The 18,111-nt window shown below is 37.8% G+C and overlaps 1 protein-coding gene across 11 annotated transcripts in view; it reads left to right on the top strand.

Moving 5' to 3' along the window:
- AASDH (aminoadipate-semialdehyde dehydrogenase) overlaps positions 1-18,111 on the top strand; it is a 34,941-nt gene that overhangs the window by 7,954 nt on the left and 8,876 nt on the right. For 8 of the 11 annotated variants that reach the window (XM_007115942.3, XM_007115943.3, XM_028491818.2 and 5 more), the window contains 6 exons: positions 7,345-7,537; positions 14,390-14,631; positions 15,225-15,331; positions 15,865-16,037; positions 16,467-16,659; positions 17,714-17,829. In XM_007115942.3, the coding sequence (XP_007116004.1) occupies positions 7,345-7,537; positions 14,390-14,631; positions 15,225-15,331; positions 15,865-16,037; positions 16,467-16,659; positions 17,714-17,829 (1,024 nt within the window). Of the gene's footprint in view, positions 1-3,450; positions 3,495-5,283; positions 5,426-7,344; positions 7,538-14,389; positions 14,632-15,224; positions 15,332-15,864; positions 16,038-16,466; positions 16,660-17,713; positions 17,830-18,111 lie in introns of all 11 variants that reach the window. The other 3 variants (XM_028491821.2, XM_028491819.2, XM_028491820.2) reach the window with 2 other exon arrangements.

Below are 18,111 nucleotides of genomic sequence, written 5' to 3' on the forward strand. Positions count from 1 at the left end.
AGCGGCCATGGCTCACGGGCCCAGCCACTCTGCGGCATGTGGGATCTTCCCGGACCGGGGTACAAACCCGTGTCCCCTGCATCGGCAGGTGGACTCTCAACCACTGCGCCACCAGGGAAACCCCTCAACTTTTGAAGAAAGGAGGAGATAGAGGAGGAAGGGAACCAGAGGGGAGTAGGCTTAGAAAATCAGAGGAGGAAACAGAAATAGAAATGGAAACCTCATGGACACATCTGTAATTTTATGTCATCATAAGTTTTATGTAATTAAAAATTTTTTAGTAACCACATTTAAAAAGTAAAAAGTGGGGACTTCCCTGGTGGCGCAGTGATTAAGTATCCACCTGCCAATGCAGGAGACATGAGTTCGATCCCTGGTCCGGGAAGATCCCACATGCCGTGGAGCAGCTAAGCCCGTGTGCCACAACTATTGAGCCTGCACTCTAGAGCCCTCGAGCTACAACTACCGAGCCCACGTGCCTAGAGCCCGTGCTCTGCAACAAGAGAAGCCACCGCAATGAGAAGCCCGCACACCGCAACAAAGAGTAGCCCCCACTCGCCACAGCTAGAGAAAGCCTGTGTACAGCACCGACGACCCAACGCAGCCAAAAATAATTAATTAATTTAAAAATAAAAAGTGAAATTAATTTTAACAATATATCTTATTCAGTATACCCCAAATATCATTTTAATATGTAATCAATATAAAAATTTAGTGAGGTACTTTACATTCTTTTTTTTTTTTAAGTTTTGGCTGCGTTGGGTCTTCGTTGCTGCACAAGGGCTTTCTCTAGTTGCAGTGAGTGGGGGCTACTCTTCATTGCCGTGAGTGGTTCTCATTGCAGTGGCTTCTCTTGTCACAGAACATGCGGGCTCAGTAGTTGTGGCTCGTGGGCTCTAGAGCGCAGGCTCAGTAGTTGTGGCACACGGGCTTGGTTGCTCTGCGGCATGTTGGATCTTCCTGGATCAGGGATCGAACTGGTGTCGACTGCATTGGCAGGCGGTTTCTTAGCCACTGTGCCACCAGGGAAGTCCTACATTCTTTTTTATATACTAATTATTTTCAAAATCTAGCATGTATTTTATACTTAAACATCTCTATGTGGACCAGTCACATTGTTAGTGCTCAATAGGCACATGTATCTAGTGGCTACCATATTGGATGCCCAGGTCTAGAAGGAAGGAATGGTTAAATGCTGCAGAGGTGTCTGTTGTAATTGGCAATCTTTTTTTTTGTTTTTGTTTTGTTTTTAATATTTATTTAAATTTTTGGCTGCATTGGGTCTTAGTTGTGGCATGCACGATCTTCATTGTGGCATGTGGGATCTTTTGTTGTGGTGCATGGGCTCTTCGTGTGACTTCTCTCTAGTTCTGGTGTGCAGCTTTTCTCTCTCTAGTTGTGGTGTGTGGACTCTGTAGTTTGCCGCACGCGGGCTTCTCTCTAGTTGAAGTGTGCAGGCTTAGTTCCCCGACCAGAGATTGAACCCACATCCCCTGCATTAGAAGGTGGATTCTTTAACACTGGACCACCAGGGAAGTCCTGACAATCTGGTCTTGAGTGACTTCACTTCTATTCCCAGGGCTGAAGACAGTACAGGCTGGAGATAAGAGAATGAGAGATAAGGAAATGGAAACAACAAAAGTAAAGTGTTATTTTTCTAGAAACTAGTTTTAATAGAAGAGAAAAGATTCTGGGAGGGTGTAGCTTTTTTATCTTTGTTTTTAGATGGGAGAGACTTGTAGGCTGAGCATAAAGACCTGGTAGGAGGATTGGTTAGAAAAATCAAGTAGTAGGAATATGGTAAAGGAGTAAGATACTTTGAGACGGAAGGAGATGATATTTAAAATACTCTCTCTTCTTTAGAGAGCCTTAAAAGGATAAGAGGGATAATAAATTACATAAATTCTTTATGTAATAGGAATGTTAGAAGAAGTTGATGGATTGTAACTTTAGAAAGAAATAGGATGCAATGTCCTATGCTAACATTATGGGAAGTGAGGTGGGGATGGAGATATAGGCAACTTGAAGAGAGTGGAGCTGATTTGGAATCTAGGAGAGGTGGGAAAGACAGCTGACTAAGAGGCACTGGGCCTAACAGGCAGGAATTGTCTGTAAGGTGAGAGCAAATATGTGCTCAGTGAGGGATGAGGGGCTAATTTGTGAGTAGAGTGTACAAATTTCTTGATAGCTATTTTGTGCTTGAACTTAATGAAATCTGTTTGCTTATTAAACGCTTTTTGGTTTACTTTTAGGTTCACAAGTAAGCAAAGTGCTAAATAATTGGATTCTGAAAGATAAAATGTTAAGATACCCAATTTAGAAATTGAAACAGTGATGTTGAATTTTCTATTTGATTTGGACTTAAATCACCAAGCTAAGGAGTACCAAATTTCAGCTGACTCCCCAAATATCAGAATAACCTGTTAGTAAGATAAAGCTGAGTTTATTGCTTACATTGGTAGGAGAGAATGCTGCCTACCTCCAAGAGTATGATGGTCTCAGAGGGAGAAGGGAAAGATCTGATTTACTGAGATTTTGAAGTAAGGTAGATCTTTCCTTTTTTTTTTTAATTAAGTAATTTATTTATTTTTGGCTGCATTGGGTCTTCATTGCTGTGCACGGGCTTTCTCTAGTTGCAGCGAAGCAGGGGCTGCTCTTCTTTGCAGTGCATGGGCTTCTCATTGCGGTGGCTTCTTTTGTTGCAGAGCACGGGCTCTAGGCTCGTGGCCTTCAGTAGCTGTGGCTCGCAGGCTCTAGAGAGCACAGGCTCAGTAGTTGTGGTGCCCGGGCTTAGTTGCTCCACAGCATGTGGGATCTTCCTGGACCAGGGCTCGAACCCGTGTCCCCAGCATTGGCAGGCGGATTCTTTATTTATGTATTTATTTTATTTATGTTTGTCCGCTTTGGGTCTTCGTTGATGCGCACAGGCTTTCTCTAGTTGCGACGAAGTGGGGCTACTCTTAGTTGCGGTTTGCAGGCTTCTTATTGCGGTGGCTTCTCTTGTTGCAGAGCATGGGCTCTAGGCGCGCGGGCTTCAGTAGTTGTGGTTCGCGGGCTCTAGAGTGCAGGCTCAGTAGTTGTGGTGCACGGGCTTAGTTGCTCCGCAGCATGTGGGATCTTCCTGGACCAGGGATCAAACCCGTGTCCCCTGCGTTGGCAGGCGGATTCTTAACCACTGCACCACGAGGGAAGTCCCTGGCAGGTGGATTCTTAACCACTGCACCACCAGGGAAGTCCCTAGATCTTTCAATACAGGGACTTAATTTAAGGATTGGGTAAGGTTTGTGATATAATAATGATGGAGTGGTGGAAATAGCAAAGGAACTTTTGAGAAAAGAGGTTCAGAGAGTCTTGGGTTGTAAACTGTTTTTGATGCTTTTGTTAAAGAGATGATTTGGTTTTCATTAATGAACAGTAAAGTTATATGTAACTTCTGTTTTCTTGGTTTAGAGTCTCCTAGAATAATAAAACTGCTAATGAAGACAATGTAAATAGTAAGTCCTATTAATATAGACAGTAAACTCAGTAAACTGTGTGAGGGTAAACCTTTTTTGTTTTGTTTTTTTTTTTTAGCTGTGACAGTACTACTCTCTGAAAGCAGATTATGGGACTTTGATTTGCTGTTTGTCTTTTGCTTTATTGTTTTAATAAGAACATGTGAGAAGAATTGTGTTGTTTATGCCCACAGGCATTTTACTAAGACAGATATGGTATCTTCTGTAGTGATAACATGGAATTGAACTTCCCTTAAAATATTGACTAATCTTTCTAGATTATGCCAAAAAAAAAAAGAAAAAAAAGCTGAATAGCTGCTGTTTGATAGCTGTGCATCAAATATATAGTCTTTAGTTGTATAAGCATTTGTGAGCTTTTAGTTTTTAAGGAACTATTTTGTTTTTTGTGCACAATTACCTAGTTTGATTGCAGAGTCAGAAATGAAATGGAAATTTAAAACTCCTTTTGTTTCAGTCAAACAAGAAAAGTAGCTCAGTGAAGTTAAAAAAAAAGTAAAAAAAGAAAAAAAAGTAGAACTTTTCTATTATTTTATTGTGGCTTTTTTTTTAAGCCCCCTTTTACTTCTGGAGCTTGATGACTTAATATAGTACTCTGAAGGAATGCCCAACAAAACATATCCTTTTTATATATTTGTTTAGATTATTTATCTTGTTAAATATATTTTTGTAATCATATCTTAAAGAGAACTACATGGGCTTCCCTGGTGGCACAGTGGTTTAAACTCCACCTGCCAATGCAGGGGACATGGGTTCAAGCCCTAGCCCAGGAAGATCCCACATGCTGCAGAGCAGCTAAGTCCGTGCACCACAACTACTGAGCCTGTGCTCTAGAGCCTGCGCGCCCCAACTACTGAGCCTGCGCGCCACAACTACTGAAGCCCGTGTGCCTAGAGCCCGTGCTCCACAACAAGAGAAGCCACCGCAATGAGAACCCCGTGCACCGCAATGAAGAGTAGCCCCCGCTTGCTGCAACTAGAGAAAGCAGCACAGCAGTGAAGACCCAACGCAGTCAAAAATAAATAAAATAAATTTATTTTAAAAAATTATATATATATATATAATTAGATTTAAAAACCTATATTGTTGGGGAAGAATAACTTTTCCTCTACCCTCTTAAGTTCAGTATCTGGGAACCTGTGAATTAGACTGACAAAAGACAGATTAACAAAGAAGAAATGTTTATTCATATACATATGGGAGCTAACAAAAGAAATAGCTCGCTCATTGTAGGGGAGGCAAACTTTTACCTTTGTCAATGAAAATTCAATTAACAAATTGAGCAGAAAAAAGGGAATTTTATTCGAGCCAAACTGAGGATTATAACCCGAGAGAGTCTCAGAAAGCTCTGAGAACTGTTCTGCATGTTAAAAGTCGAAGGCACACTCATACATTTTCCGGACAAATGATCATACGCCAAAATGACATACTGATATTTTACATAAAGTTCTCCAAAGATATATATAGTCCAGGTAAGCATGTACAAAGCGAGTTGCAAGTCACTACGACCCCCTACAGAGTTGGGAAAGAATGCTGTTCTTTTAAGAATTCACATTGCTAGCATCAGAAGAAAGGGGGGAGAAATGATCTTTTACACTGGAGGAGGCATTCACATCTTTGAGGAGGCTTGGTTAATGTGTAATGCAGATGCACGCTGCACAGTTGGGAAGGAGGTGGGGGAGACCCAAACAGACACAGAGAATTTTATGTTTAAATTTTCTTGTCCCGCCTTAAAACGTAAATTTTATTTCATCACTTTTTACCCTCTTAGGGTTCTTTTTGGCTGGGTCTGAGAATTAGATCGACAAAAGAAAGGTCAACGGAAGAAAAACATACATTTAAGTATAACAAGTTTTATGTGACACAGGATCCTTCATACGGAATGACCCAAAGAGATGACAAGACTATATGAGGTTAAACAAAGAGAGGCAATTGTGGAAAAGTGACTAAACTGTGTGGGGAGGCTAAAGGAAGATAAGAATTATTTTAACCAGATCTGTTTTGTATAGAGTTCTCTTGCTTTCAGCGTCTCATCCTTGATATTAAGAACATTACTTTCCTTCTGGTATAGGGAGGACATCTTTCATGTGGGAATTTCATCTGCCTTTATGAAAAACAGGAAGGTCAGAGTGTTTTTGTTTAGCTGTTTTTCAAGTGCCTTTAATTCAAAATGGTCAGTATACCAGACCTGCATATTTTGGGATAGCATGTTCTGAACTCCATCATTAAATGCTTAAAGTTGGGGTTTATCTACCTAACTTAGTAGGGGAAAGGGAGGGAAAGAGAGGCTTCTATGGGATATACAAATTGGTTTCTTTAGGAAAGGCAAAAGCAGATAAGAAACTTTGTGGTAATGTTGGCCTATGCGTATGAGGGTAGTTTCATCATGTCGTCAGGGCCATAAAACTCCCCAGTCGGGGGTTTATATTGGGTTTACTCTTTTGGTGTACTTCTGGGAGTAAAAGTGTTTCTTTAGGAAAGGCAAAAGCAGATAAGAAACTTTGTGGTAATGTTGGCCTATGCGTATGAGGGTAGTTTCATCATGTCGTCAGGGCCATAAAACTCCCCAGGCGGGGGTTTATGGTGGGTTTACTCTTGGTGTACTTCTGGGAGTAAAAGTCACCCTGAAGATGGAATTTATGGTAGTCTCATTCCCCAGAAGTTTCTGCTATCATTCAGATAAGGGAAGCTCCAGGAAGGCTTCTTTTTGCATCTGTTGAATCCAAAATGTCTTCAGCTTAAAATAATCTTCATACCAACCCTGGGGTTCCAAGTGGGTGCCCACAATACCATACTTGAAGATATTTTGAAGTTAAGGTAATCCCTGCATTTAGATAGAATGAGTTTTGTGTCTTTAAATTGAAGAGTGTTATAGGCTCATCGGTGACCATTCATGCTCTATAATACCCTTATCACATACATTCTGTTCTGCTCTTTGTTGAGTTACTGAGAGAAAATGCCAAATAGTGGGAAAAGGGAGTCAGAGGTCTCTATTAATCATCATTCAATAAGTAGTATAGAATAAGTCAAGATTCTACCTGAAAAACAGAACTGGGAGTATATATCAGGGATCTATTACAAGGAATTGGCTTACACTTGTGGGGCTGGTAAGCAAGACTGAAGTCCATTGGGTAGACAATTAGGGGTGATTGTGAACAGACTGGAACCCCATGGGCATGTGCTTGCCCACAGGAAAGTTGGGAAAGAGGGTCCAAGGGAAAGGGAGAGTAATGGCTGAACTAGCTAATTGCTGATCCAGCTGCTATTTGGAGTCTCTTTAGAGAAGGCCTAAACACTCTCTGAAAGGCCTTCCAACTGAGTAAATCCAGCCAACGCAGGATAACCTCCCTTTTGATTAAAGTCAGCTTATCAGGGACTTTAATCATATCTACAAAATCCCTTCACAGCAGCACCTAAGTTAGTGTTTGAATAAATGGGAGAAGGTGTGTGTGTGCTATCAAATGACAGTTGTCCGCCTTCTGTCTTCCAACTGTCTAGAGAGAATATCCCTTGTCTTCTACCCTAATGGGAAAAACACTATCAATAGAAAGGGAATTCTGAGGACTGTAATTCAGTCCAGCCAAGCTGACACATCAGAAGGCCATCACATATGATAAAATTCGTCATGGTAAAAAGTGGCTTTGCTTTAAATGGCTTTTAATCCTTACATTTATAAAGAAGAGTTCTGGAATTATTAGCACCGTTTTGGTTAATCTAAGAGAAAAAAAAATCTGGCCAACATCAGGAAACTTAATGGTTGTAAATACTTCTTTAGGATATGTGTTTACTAAATGTTAGGCATTTCTCATAATTACATTCTGTTTTGCCTTAGGGTGCTTTTTGAGATCACTCAGGAAGATGTTTTGTTTCTGGCTTCACCTCTGACCTTTGATCCTTCTGTTGTGGAAATATTTGTTGCTCTATCAAGTGGTGCATCTCTGCTTATTGTACCAACTTCTGTCAGAGTGCTCCCGTCAAAATTAGCTGCTGTTCTCTTTTCCCATCACAGAGTGACTATTTTACAGGTACATTTTAGTAGCAAATGAAATGTTTTGTTTTTAATTATTCAATATTTTAAGTGTGTTAGAGAATATTTTATATTTCTGTAGCTCTTTACAATGGATTAATGATAATCTAGTTAGATTATCAAGGGCTGTCTTCCTGATGATGTCGCTTTTTGTTTGTTTGAGAATGAAAAAAATCAGTTAATTCTGTCTAGAAAATTCTTTTACTATGCACTTTGTACATACTATAATAACTAAAGGAACTTTTACTCAAATCTGTTGGGATACGCCTCTCTTGTCTTAAAGTTTTGAGTTTATTGTGTTTCCCACTAAAAGCTGCTTTAAGTAAGTTAAATTATAATTGACTTAGAAATTTAGATTTTCTGATTTTTACATCGGTATGTTTTATATTAACCTAAAAAAATATTTTTTAAGTTTGGCATTTTTGAAGATTTAAAAAATATATATGTGAAAGTATGTGACTCGTACTCTAGCCTTAAGATACAACATTGCAAGTGGTTAATGAAACTAGAGAGAATTAATAAAATTATATGCATATCATGATAAATGAAAATTTTTTAAAATGAGACTTGAGAGGATGTTAAATTTCTTCCCAGAGACAAAATTTGATGCTGACTTTCTTTTTAGGAAATGTGTTTTTCATCCTATTAAAAAAACCATTATATATAAATGAAATGAGTATAGCAATGCAGTTTTGCTAGGTATCAGTGGTATAAATTCTCATCTGTGTTGAATCATTCTATGAATCTGGGCAAGATTTTAATAATACAACTTTTATTTTCCTGTAAAATTCAAGGAGCATAATTTTTCAGGGAATATTTGCTAAGTACCTTAATAGTGTCTTATACCTCTTTAAATCTGACCCCCTTGCTTAATGTTAAAACACAATCTCAGATAAATTTACTTTAGCAGTGGTTTTTAACTTTTCTGGGATCATAGATCCTTCTGAGAAATTGATACACATTTACTAACTCTGTTCCCAAAATACAGCAAATTTTGCATATAGTTTCATTGTGATTTTATATAACTCACAATACGTATTTACTTGGAATATTATGAGCAGATCACATTTGACTTGGTTTGAGTAAGGAAGAGAAGCACAAAAGCTGACAGGCTAACCATTCTTTTGTATAAGACACATGTCTTGTAGTGAATTTTAGCTTTATTTTATTATCAGCATTCACCTTTTCCCTCCAGAGTCAATTTCTTACCAAATAATGTGTAAGTCATCAAGGAGATACATATATATATATATTTTAAGAGCTCTTTGTACAGATTTTATTTACAAATAACCTTGCCCAAACCTAATTGGATATTAAGCAAGGATCTTAAAAGCTCTCAAAGATAATACATGCTACTAAAGTTTTGAAAATTGGAAAAAATAGAATATCTTGAGTTTTTGCAGGAGAGAAAGGCCCCAAAGTGAGATGGACTAAGCTTTTGAGGAAATTAAGAACCTCTTTATCTCAGGAGTAAGAGTTTTCTCTTGCGAAGAAAGGGCCAGTATTTGGTTTCTTACAAACCTAAGGTATATTTGGGAATTTTTTGCATACTCTGGGTAACAAAGTTATATTATTTAAACTTGATGCCTTTTAAAAGTGAAATCTTTTAGTTAGAGCAAAATCTTAGGTTGCTATCTACCAAAGTGTCAACATAAGTGTTTTTCATTTTTACGTAAATTTTTACTTAGACAATCTAGAAGAAAACTATAACATTTTCTGTCACTTTTTTCTGTTATTTGCTAAGTCCTGTTTCCCTATGCCTAAGATGATTTGGTAGCAAAGGATGTTGAGTTGTCCTGTGCCAATAAATTGATCATTTCAGTTTATGAGTATCTGAAAAGTGTTACTATGCTTTACCTTGCTCAGTATTCATAGTCGTGCATTCATTTGTAGAGTTCAAAGTTGAAATTATCCTTAACATTAGAAATTAGGCCAGAATGTTTCAGATTTGCTTTACTGAAAATGGAGAGCAGGACCATTCAGTCGTCATTTTGACAAGAGATTTTCCTTATGATAAAAGTCTTGGAGGCTTCCCTGGTGGCGCAGTGGTTAAGAATCTGCCTGCCAATGCAAGGGACACGGGTTCGAGCCCTGGCCCGGGAAGATCCCACATGCCGCGGAGCAACTAAGCCCGTGCACCACAACTACTGAGCCTGCGCTCAAGAGCCCACAAGCGACAACTACTGAGCCCACGTGCCACAACTACTGAAGCCTGTGTGCCTAGAGCCCATGCTCCGCAACAAGAGAAACCACGACAATGAGAAGCCCATGCACCACAACGAAGAGTAGCCCCTGCTCACCGCAACTAGAGAAAGCCCGCACACTGCAATGATGACCCAACACAGACAAAAATAAAAACAAACAAATAAATAAATAAATTTGTTAAAAAAAAAAAACCCCAAAACTCTTGGCAGAACAGTTAAGAGCTTGATTTAGGATCATTTCAGGATAAATAGTATGACCACTGTAATTTATTACCAAAAACTTGGAATCCTGAGAGTGAATGAATGCACTAAATTCCCAGACAGTAATCTGGAACAATAAGTACATACTGGGATATAGGGTCATCCTACTACTTAAATAGTTTGACAAGCCATGACCTTAAATAATCTCCCCAAATTAAAATTCAGGTTGTCCTTTTAGCTTTTATTGAAAGAAGCCATTTTAAAATCTTTTATTCACGTAACCTCTGGCTATAGCCAAGTGAGATTGGCAGATATTCTCCCCACAAAGCAACTATAAAGCTGGACAAAATTGACAAAAATAACCATTTCAACACTTTAGAAATCAACTGAAGGCATATAACTATCTGAAATATGTTTTGTTTTTGTTTTATTTTTTTAACAGAAATATGTTTATGTTTTTAAAAACTGCTGAATTTTGCTTTAGAAAAGGGAATCTGTGGCATTCTAGCCAGCAAGAAGGGCCTACAGCTCCAATAGCCTGATGTTGCTATGGTGAGGAGGGCAAGCACATTCCTGACTGACCTTGAGGCTATGTGCACGCACATAAGAGACACAAAAGAGCCCATGGAAAATAAAAGCTGGATCAGACTTGAAAATGACCTAACTTTGAATGAGCTCCCCTATCCACACACAGATCCATCTATACAGACAATCTGTCCAGTCACTGGTTGACATCTGAGCTATGCAGACATGAGGTGACGCTTAGGAAGTAAGACTTAAAAATGAAAACAAGAATATGTATTTTGGGACTTTCCTGGTGGTCCAGTGGTAAAGAATCCGCCTTACAATGCCGGGCACACAGGTTCGATCCCTGGTCAGGGAACTAAGATCTCACATGCCACGGGACAACTAAGCCCGCGCGCCACAACTACTGAGCTCGCGCATTTCAACTAGAGAACCTGCGTGCCGCAAACCACAGAGCCCATGCACTCTGGAGCCTGCGTGCCACAACTAGAGAGAGAAAAACCCTCATGCCAAAACTATAGAGAAGCCCGCACACCGCAACAAAAGATCCCGTGTGCCGCAACTAAGACCTGATGCAGCCAAAAAAAAAAAAAAAAAATATGTATTTTAGGGAATTCCCTGGTAGTCCAGAGGTTAGGATTCCAAGCTCTCACTTCCAAGGGCCAAAAAAAAAAGTATTTAATTTAATTAATTTATTTTTTGGCTGTACCATGCAGCTTGTGGGATCTTAGTTCCCACACCAGGGATTGAACCTGGGCCATAGCAGTGAAGGTGCTGAGTCTTAACCACCGGATTGCCAGGGAGTTCCCAAATACCTATTTTAAAAGCCAACTGAGCAGTGACGTCAGTGACCATACGGGGGAGACAATTCACATTTAGCCCAGGCAAGTTACAAACAAAGAAATAAACAAGCAAATAAAAAACCAGCAACAAAACATTTCATAACGATAAAATGGTCAGTACGTAAAGAAGTACATTGTTGGGACTTCCCTGGTGGCCAGTGGTTAGGACTCTGTGCTCCCAATGCAGGGGACCCGGGTTTGATCCCCGGTCAGGGAACTAGATCCCACATGCATGCTGCAACTGAGAGTTCGTATGTCACAACTAAGGAGTCCGCCTGCCGCAACTAAGGAGCCGGCAAGCAGCAACTAAGGAGCCTGCCTCCTGCAACTAAGACCTGGTGCAAAATTAATTAATTAATTAATTAATTAATTAAAAAAGTATATTGTTATATCAAGAACATGATATCTGCCTGAAAATAGAGGTTCCAAATACATGAAGCAAAAATGGACAGAACTGAAAGGAGAAATAGATGACTCAATGGTTTGAAATTTTAGTACCCTACTTTCAGTAATTCATTGAAAAACTAGACAGAAATCAATGTGCATATAATAAAGAAGACTTGAATAACATTATCAACCAATTCCATATGTAGAGCACTCCATCCACCAAATGCAGAGTACACATTTCCTAGGTTAGGTCATATGCTAGGCTACAAAATAAGTCTCAGGAAATGTGAAATGTGTTGATGAAAAATTAATTAGTCAATCTAAGAAAGAAATAAAGAATGTTCTTTGAGCCAAACTGAGGATTATAACCCGGGAGACAGTCTTTCAGAAAGATCTGAGGACCCTTCTGCCTGTTAGAAGTCAAAGCACAGTTATATACATTTTCAAGACAAAGAGTTATACATCAAAGTGACATATTGATAGTTTACACAGTCTAGATCTGCACATATAAGGCGAGTAGTGGGTCATTGTGACCCGTCACAGGATTAAGAAAGGAATGTTATCTTCTAAGGAATTACCTTGTTGGTGCGAGGAGAAATTTGCTTTTTACGATGTAGCAGATATTTCTCTGTCTTCTAAGGTGGTCTGGTTAATGTATAATGCAGATGCACATTGCACCCCAAAGCGAGGGTAGTGGGGCCCAAATGGGCAGAGAGGGAATTTTATGTTAAAAAAATTTTTTTTGTCCTGCCTTAAAAATTTTATTTCATCAAATGTGACTAAGTGGGATTTGTTCCAGGAATGCACATTTGCTTTAACATCCAAAAATCCACTGATGCTATATACTAGATAAAGAATAATGAACAAAAAGCACATAATTATGTCAGCAGATGCAGAAAAATTATTTGGCAAATCCAATGCCAATGATTAAAAAAAAAAAAATCAACAAACTAGGAATAGAAGGGAACTTCCCCAACATGATAAAGGACGTCTACAAAAAGACTACAGCTAACGTTATAATTGGATAAGAGACTGAATGCTTTCACCCTAAGATTGGGAACAAGGCAAGGATGTTTGCTTTTTCACTTCTCTTCAACATTATTCTGGTTGTTCTAGCCAGTGCAATAAAGCAAAAAGGAAGAAAGAAATTAAGCACCCACACTGGACAGGAAGAAGTAAAACTATTTGCAGACGACATGGGGGAACTACTAGCACTAATTTCAGCAAGGTTGGAGGGTACAAGATCAATATGCAAAATCAACTATATTTCTACATTATAGAAAAAAAAGCCCCAAAATGAAATTAAGAAAATAATTATATTCACAATAGCATTAAAAATAATAAAATAGAAATAAATTTAAAGAAGAGCAAGGCTTGTACGATGAAAACTATAGAACATTGTTGATAGAAATTGAAGAGCTAAATAAATGAAGAGACATTTCATGTTTATGGATTGGACGTCTCAATATTGTCAGGATTGCAGTTCTCCCTATAAATTAAACCCAGTCCCTATCAAAATCCTGATGGACTTTTTTGGGGGAGAAATTGACAAGCTGATCCTAAATTTTATATGGAAATTCAAAAGCTAGTCCTGATCCATACAATAGAATAAAAAGTCCTATGGTCTGAGTGTTTGTGTCCCCCCAGAATTCATATGGGGCCTTTGGGACTGCTTAGGTCATGAGGGTGAAGCCCTCATGAATGGGATTTAGTGCCCTTGTAAAAAAGACCCCACAGAGCTTCCTATCCCCTTCCACCGTGTGAGGACACAGCAAGAAGTCTAACCTGGAAGACAGCTCTCACCAGAACCTGACCATGCTGGCACCCTGGTCTTGGACTGCTATCCTCCAAGAACTGTGAGAAGTAAACTTCTGTTGTTTATAACCTACCCAGTCTACAGTATTTTGTTATAGCAGCCTGAACAGACTAAGACGGAAAAGAATGAACTATTGATATATACAACAAGAATCACAAAGTATTCTCACTGAACATAGAGTAAAAGATGCTAGGTCAAAACAGAATACATGTTGTATGATTCCATTTTTATAAAATTCTAGAAAATGTCAGCTGATCATCAGTGACAAAAAATAGATCGGCAGTTGTATGGAGGAGAGGTCCAATTGGAGGGAAGAATTACAATGGTACATAGGTGATTTTAGGGTTGAAGGATGTGTTCATTATCTGAATTGTGGTGATGTTTCACCGATAATATATCTCAAAATTTGTATTGTACACTTTAAATATGTATAGTTTATTGTATGTCAATTATATTAATAAAGTTATTTTTTAAAATCTTTATTCATTGTTTTGCTTAGGCACTTCCTTAACACTTTTATATACTTTTTCTACATAGAAATAATGGGAAAGGAAATGTAAATTCATTTTATAGATTTTTGTCCTTGTAAACTTTTTTGTCTAAACTGCATAATGAAACATAATTAATATTTGCTTGTTTTTTACTGAAGCAAAATTTATGTCCACATTAAAAAGGTAATGCTTCAGTAGTTTTCCAAATATGATTTGCCATTTAGTAAACACAGCCTTAATTTCCTTAATGTTAATTTCCTTAACATTTCACAAGGAAAATGTTAAGCTTTGGACTAATCACTACAGTGTGTTGTTTGTTGTTCTGTTTTTTTTTTTTTAAAGAAGTGAAGGGAAAGAAATAATTTATTTTTAATGTATCTACAGGCAACACCGACATTGCTTAGAAGATTTGGATCTCAGCTTATCAAGTCAACTGTTTTATCAACCAATACTTCTCTTCGAGTACTGGCCCTTGGTGGCGAAGCATTTCCATCATTAACTGTTCTCAAAAGCTGGAGAGGAATAGGCAATAAAACACAAATATTTAATGTTTATGGTATCACAGAGGTATCAAGTTGGGCGACTTTTTACAGGATACCAGAGAAAATTCTTAACTCTACTTTGAAGTAAGGGTTTCAGTTACTTCAGGGTAGGGTAGAGAGAAGCTGTTATTTTTCCATTATCTTAACACAAATAGTATTTTTTTTTTTTTTTTTTTTTTTGTGGTATGCGGGCCTCCCTCTGTCGTGGCCTCTCCCGTTGCGGAGCACAGGCTCCGGACACGCAGGCTCAGCGGCCATGGCTCACGGGCCCAGCCGCTCCGCGGCATGTGGGATCCTCCCAGACCGGGGTGCGAACCCGGTTCCCCTGCATCGGCAGGCGGACGCGCAACCACTGCGCCACCAGGGAAGCCCACAAATAGTATTTTTGATAGGCACTGGAGTAATATTTTATAAACACTTTTATCTAGAATTTTAAGCTGGGAATCCAGAACCTTTTTTATTTTAACTGGTGCTACAGATCCTGCTAGAGGTTTTTGTAACTAAACAGCAATGAATAACATGATAACTTTTCTACCTAACCTTTTCCTCTTGTCAATCTTTGAATTATAACAAAAACTTTTTTTCTTTATTTGGTACAATGTGATTTAAATACACTGGTAAATATTCTATTCAAATGAAAAATTTTAAATTTGGTTTGGGTTGTTGTGTTTTCATAGATGTGAATTGCCTGTACAACTGGGATTTCCACTGCTTGGAACAGTAGTTGAAGTCAAAGATACTAATGGTTTCACAGTTCAAGAAGGCAATGGCCAAGTATTTTTAGGTTGTTTTACATTTGTTGATTGGGAATAATTTCTTTTTTTTTTTTCAAGAAAAAAAATCTGATGTGTTAATTATTTTCTTTCCTTAATTATTCTTAAGTCTAGTATTCTTTTCAGTGATGGTAATTTTTAATCTCATCCTCACAGTCATGAAACATTTAATTAGCTACCATAATTATTACAGATAACAATGTCTAATACTCTAAGAGAAGATATAAAAGTAATTTAGAAATTGTAAATTGGTTGTTTGTATTTCTGTTTATAGCCAAAATTCTATTTAATTAGTATTTTAAGAATGTTTTCAATCACATGTATTTTTAGAACTAGATTGTGTTTCATCCCTTTGCTTATTTTACTAAGGTTCTTATTGTATATAATTTTATCAGATAACATTTAAAAGTTAGTCCCCCTTTTTATATAAATATTCAAACTTTGAAACTGAGTAACTGAGCTTTTGGAGATGTTCTGATTTCGTGGTTTTTAATATATTTTCCATGAATTTTTAAAATTACATTGTTGTTTATATCTTGTGAAGGTGGCAGAAATAGAGTATGTTTTCTTGATGATGAAATGACAGTACCACTTGGCACAATGAGGGCCACAGGAGACTTTGTGACTATAAAAGATGGAGAGATATTTTTCTTGGGAAGAAAGGACAGTCAGATCAAACGTCATGGGAAACGTCTTAACATTGAACTTGTGCAACAGGTAGAACTGTTTAAATATTAAATATCTATTAATATATGTAGGTATTAGAGGCAGCCATAACTACTTTTCTGTTCCAGGGTTCTCTGTCAGTATTATTTAAACCTAAGACTTTTGTGTTAGTGATGAATTACAGTAGAAGATATGGATAATTCATTGTGCACTTTATTCTCAGCATGAAGAGTTGTTTTTTAAATAAGTGACAGTGTATTTTGATAACTGTGAAAATAAGTTGACTTATTTTGCTCTGGGAGCTATTATTTTTGGAAAACATTAAGAACCCTGTGTGCTGGTAATAGTGATAGTAGGAAACAATTTTTTAAAAATCTCTAGTGAATTCCAGATTTTAATTTGACTGTATTGAATGCAGAGTATTTAGGAAGTTTGTTTTTAAATGTCCTTATTGACAAATTGAGATAATCTCTCTCATAGGTTGCTGAAGGTCTTCAACAAGTGGAGTCTTGTGCAGTTACATGGTATAATCAGGAAAAATTAATTTTGTTCATGGTGTCCAAAAATGATTTAGTAAAGGATTACATCTTTAAAGAACTGCAGAAACATCTTCCAAGTCATGCAATCCCGGATGAGCTTGTGTTGATTGATTCTCTACCATTTACATCTCATGGTAAAATAATTTGAAGCAGCTATGTTTCAGTGCCAAATGATACTAATTGTATTAACTAGTTTAAAGGCCACTTAAATCCTTATTATTATAAGTAATACTAATATATATTGTGGTAGACCCTCTGTTAAATACTTTGTATAATTAACTCATTTTATCTCCAGAAACTCCTGTGAGTAGGTGGTATTATTCCCATTTACTGATGTGGAAAATAAGGCTTAAGAGGTTAAATAATTTCCCCAAAATTACATTACTAGTTAGTAGTAGAGTTGAAATTCTGTAGGACTGTTTGACTTCAAAACATGTACTCTTAAACCATATTCTATTACTTTCCCAATTTCATCTTCATTTAATATTTCAGAATGTGGTTATTGCTCAGTAAATAGTACCATTTCTTTAGCTCTTTAAATGAGAGCAACATTAGCCCCTCCTTTCTTTTTTTTTCTTTTATTTAAAATTATTTATTTTTTGGCTGCGTTGGGTCTTTGTTGCTGCGCGTGGGCTTTCTCTCCTTTTTTCTTTTTCTTTTTAAAAAATTATTTATTTTTGGCTGCGTTGTGTCTTCGCTGCTGTGCACGGGCTTTCTGTAGTTGCGGTGAGCAGGGGTTACTCTGTTGTGGTGCACTAGTGTTGTGGTGCGCAGGCTTCTCATTGTGGTGGCTTCTCTTGTTGCGGAGCACGGGCTCTAGGCTCGCAGGCTTCAGTAGTTGTGGCTTGCAGGCTTCAGAGCACAGGCTCAGTAGTTGTGGTGCACGGGCTTAGTCGCTCCGTGGCATGTGGGAACTTCCCAGACCAGGGATCGAACCGGTGTCCTCTGCGTTGGCAGGCATCGGATTCCTAACCACTGCGCCACCAGGAAAGTCCCTCCTTTCTTCTTATCTGCTACCCACTACATTCTGGGTAGCATGGGACTGTCTTCTTGATTATTGATTCTGCATGACAAACTATTTTATAGGATTTCTAACCTTAACAATGAAAAATGTGTGCATTGTGACTAACAAAGACATGAAGGGGTCAAGCTGAAATTTAAAAATTGTTATTTCTCTTTTATATTAAGGCAAAATTGATGTTTCTGAGTTAAATAAGATTTATTTAAACTCCATGGACTTGAAGTCTGAGTGTAAACTCAATGGAAAAGAGGAACTTTGGGAAAAATTACATCATTTGTGGAAGGTACAACTTTTAAGATACAAATTTGTTATTATAAAGAGGTCGTTGTAGATCTTCAGGGAATGTAACATCCTAATAAGTCTGATAAAATTTTCTAAGAATATTACTGCTGCCCAGATGTTAAGTAGTATAGCTTTGTTTTATTCAATTTGTATTCAAATAAGGGTTAGGTTCTCTACTGCAAGATTAGATTAAGCTCCCTATATAGAAATTTATTGGAAGTGAGGTAGTCATAAAAGGCACAAGTAGACAAAACCTCTCTTGACATAACTTTTCCCTAAGAGG

This window comes from Physeter macrocephalus, chromosome 7, assembly GCF_002837175.3.
Source record: "Physeter macrocephalus isolate SW-GA chromosome 7, ASM283717v5, whole genome shotgun sequence".
Classification (NCBI taxonomy): Eukaryota; Metazoa; Chordata; class Mammalia; order Artiodactyla; family Physeteridae; genus Physeter; species Physeter macrocephalus.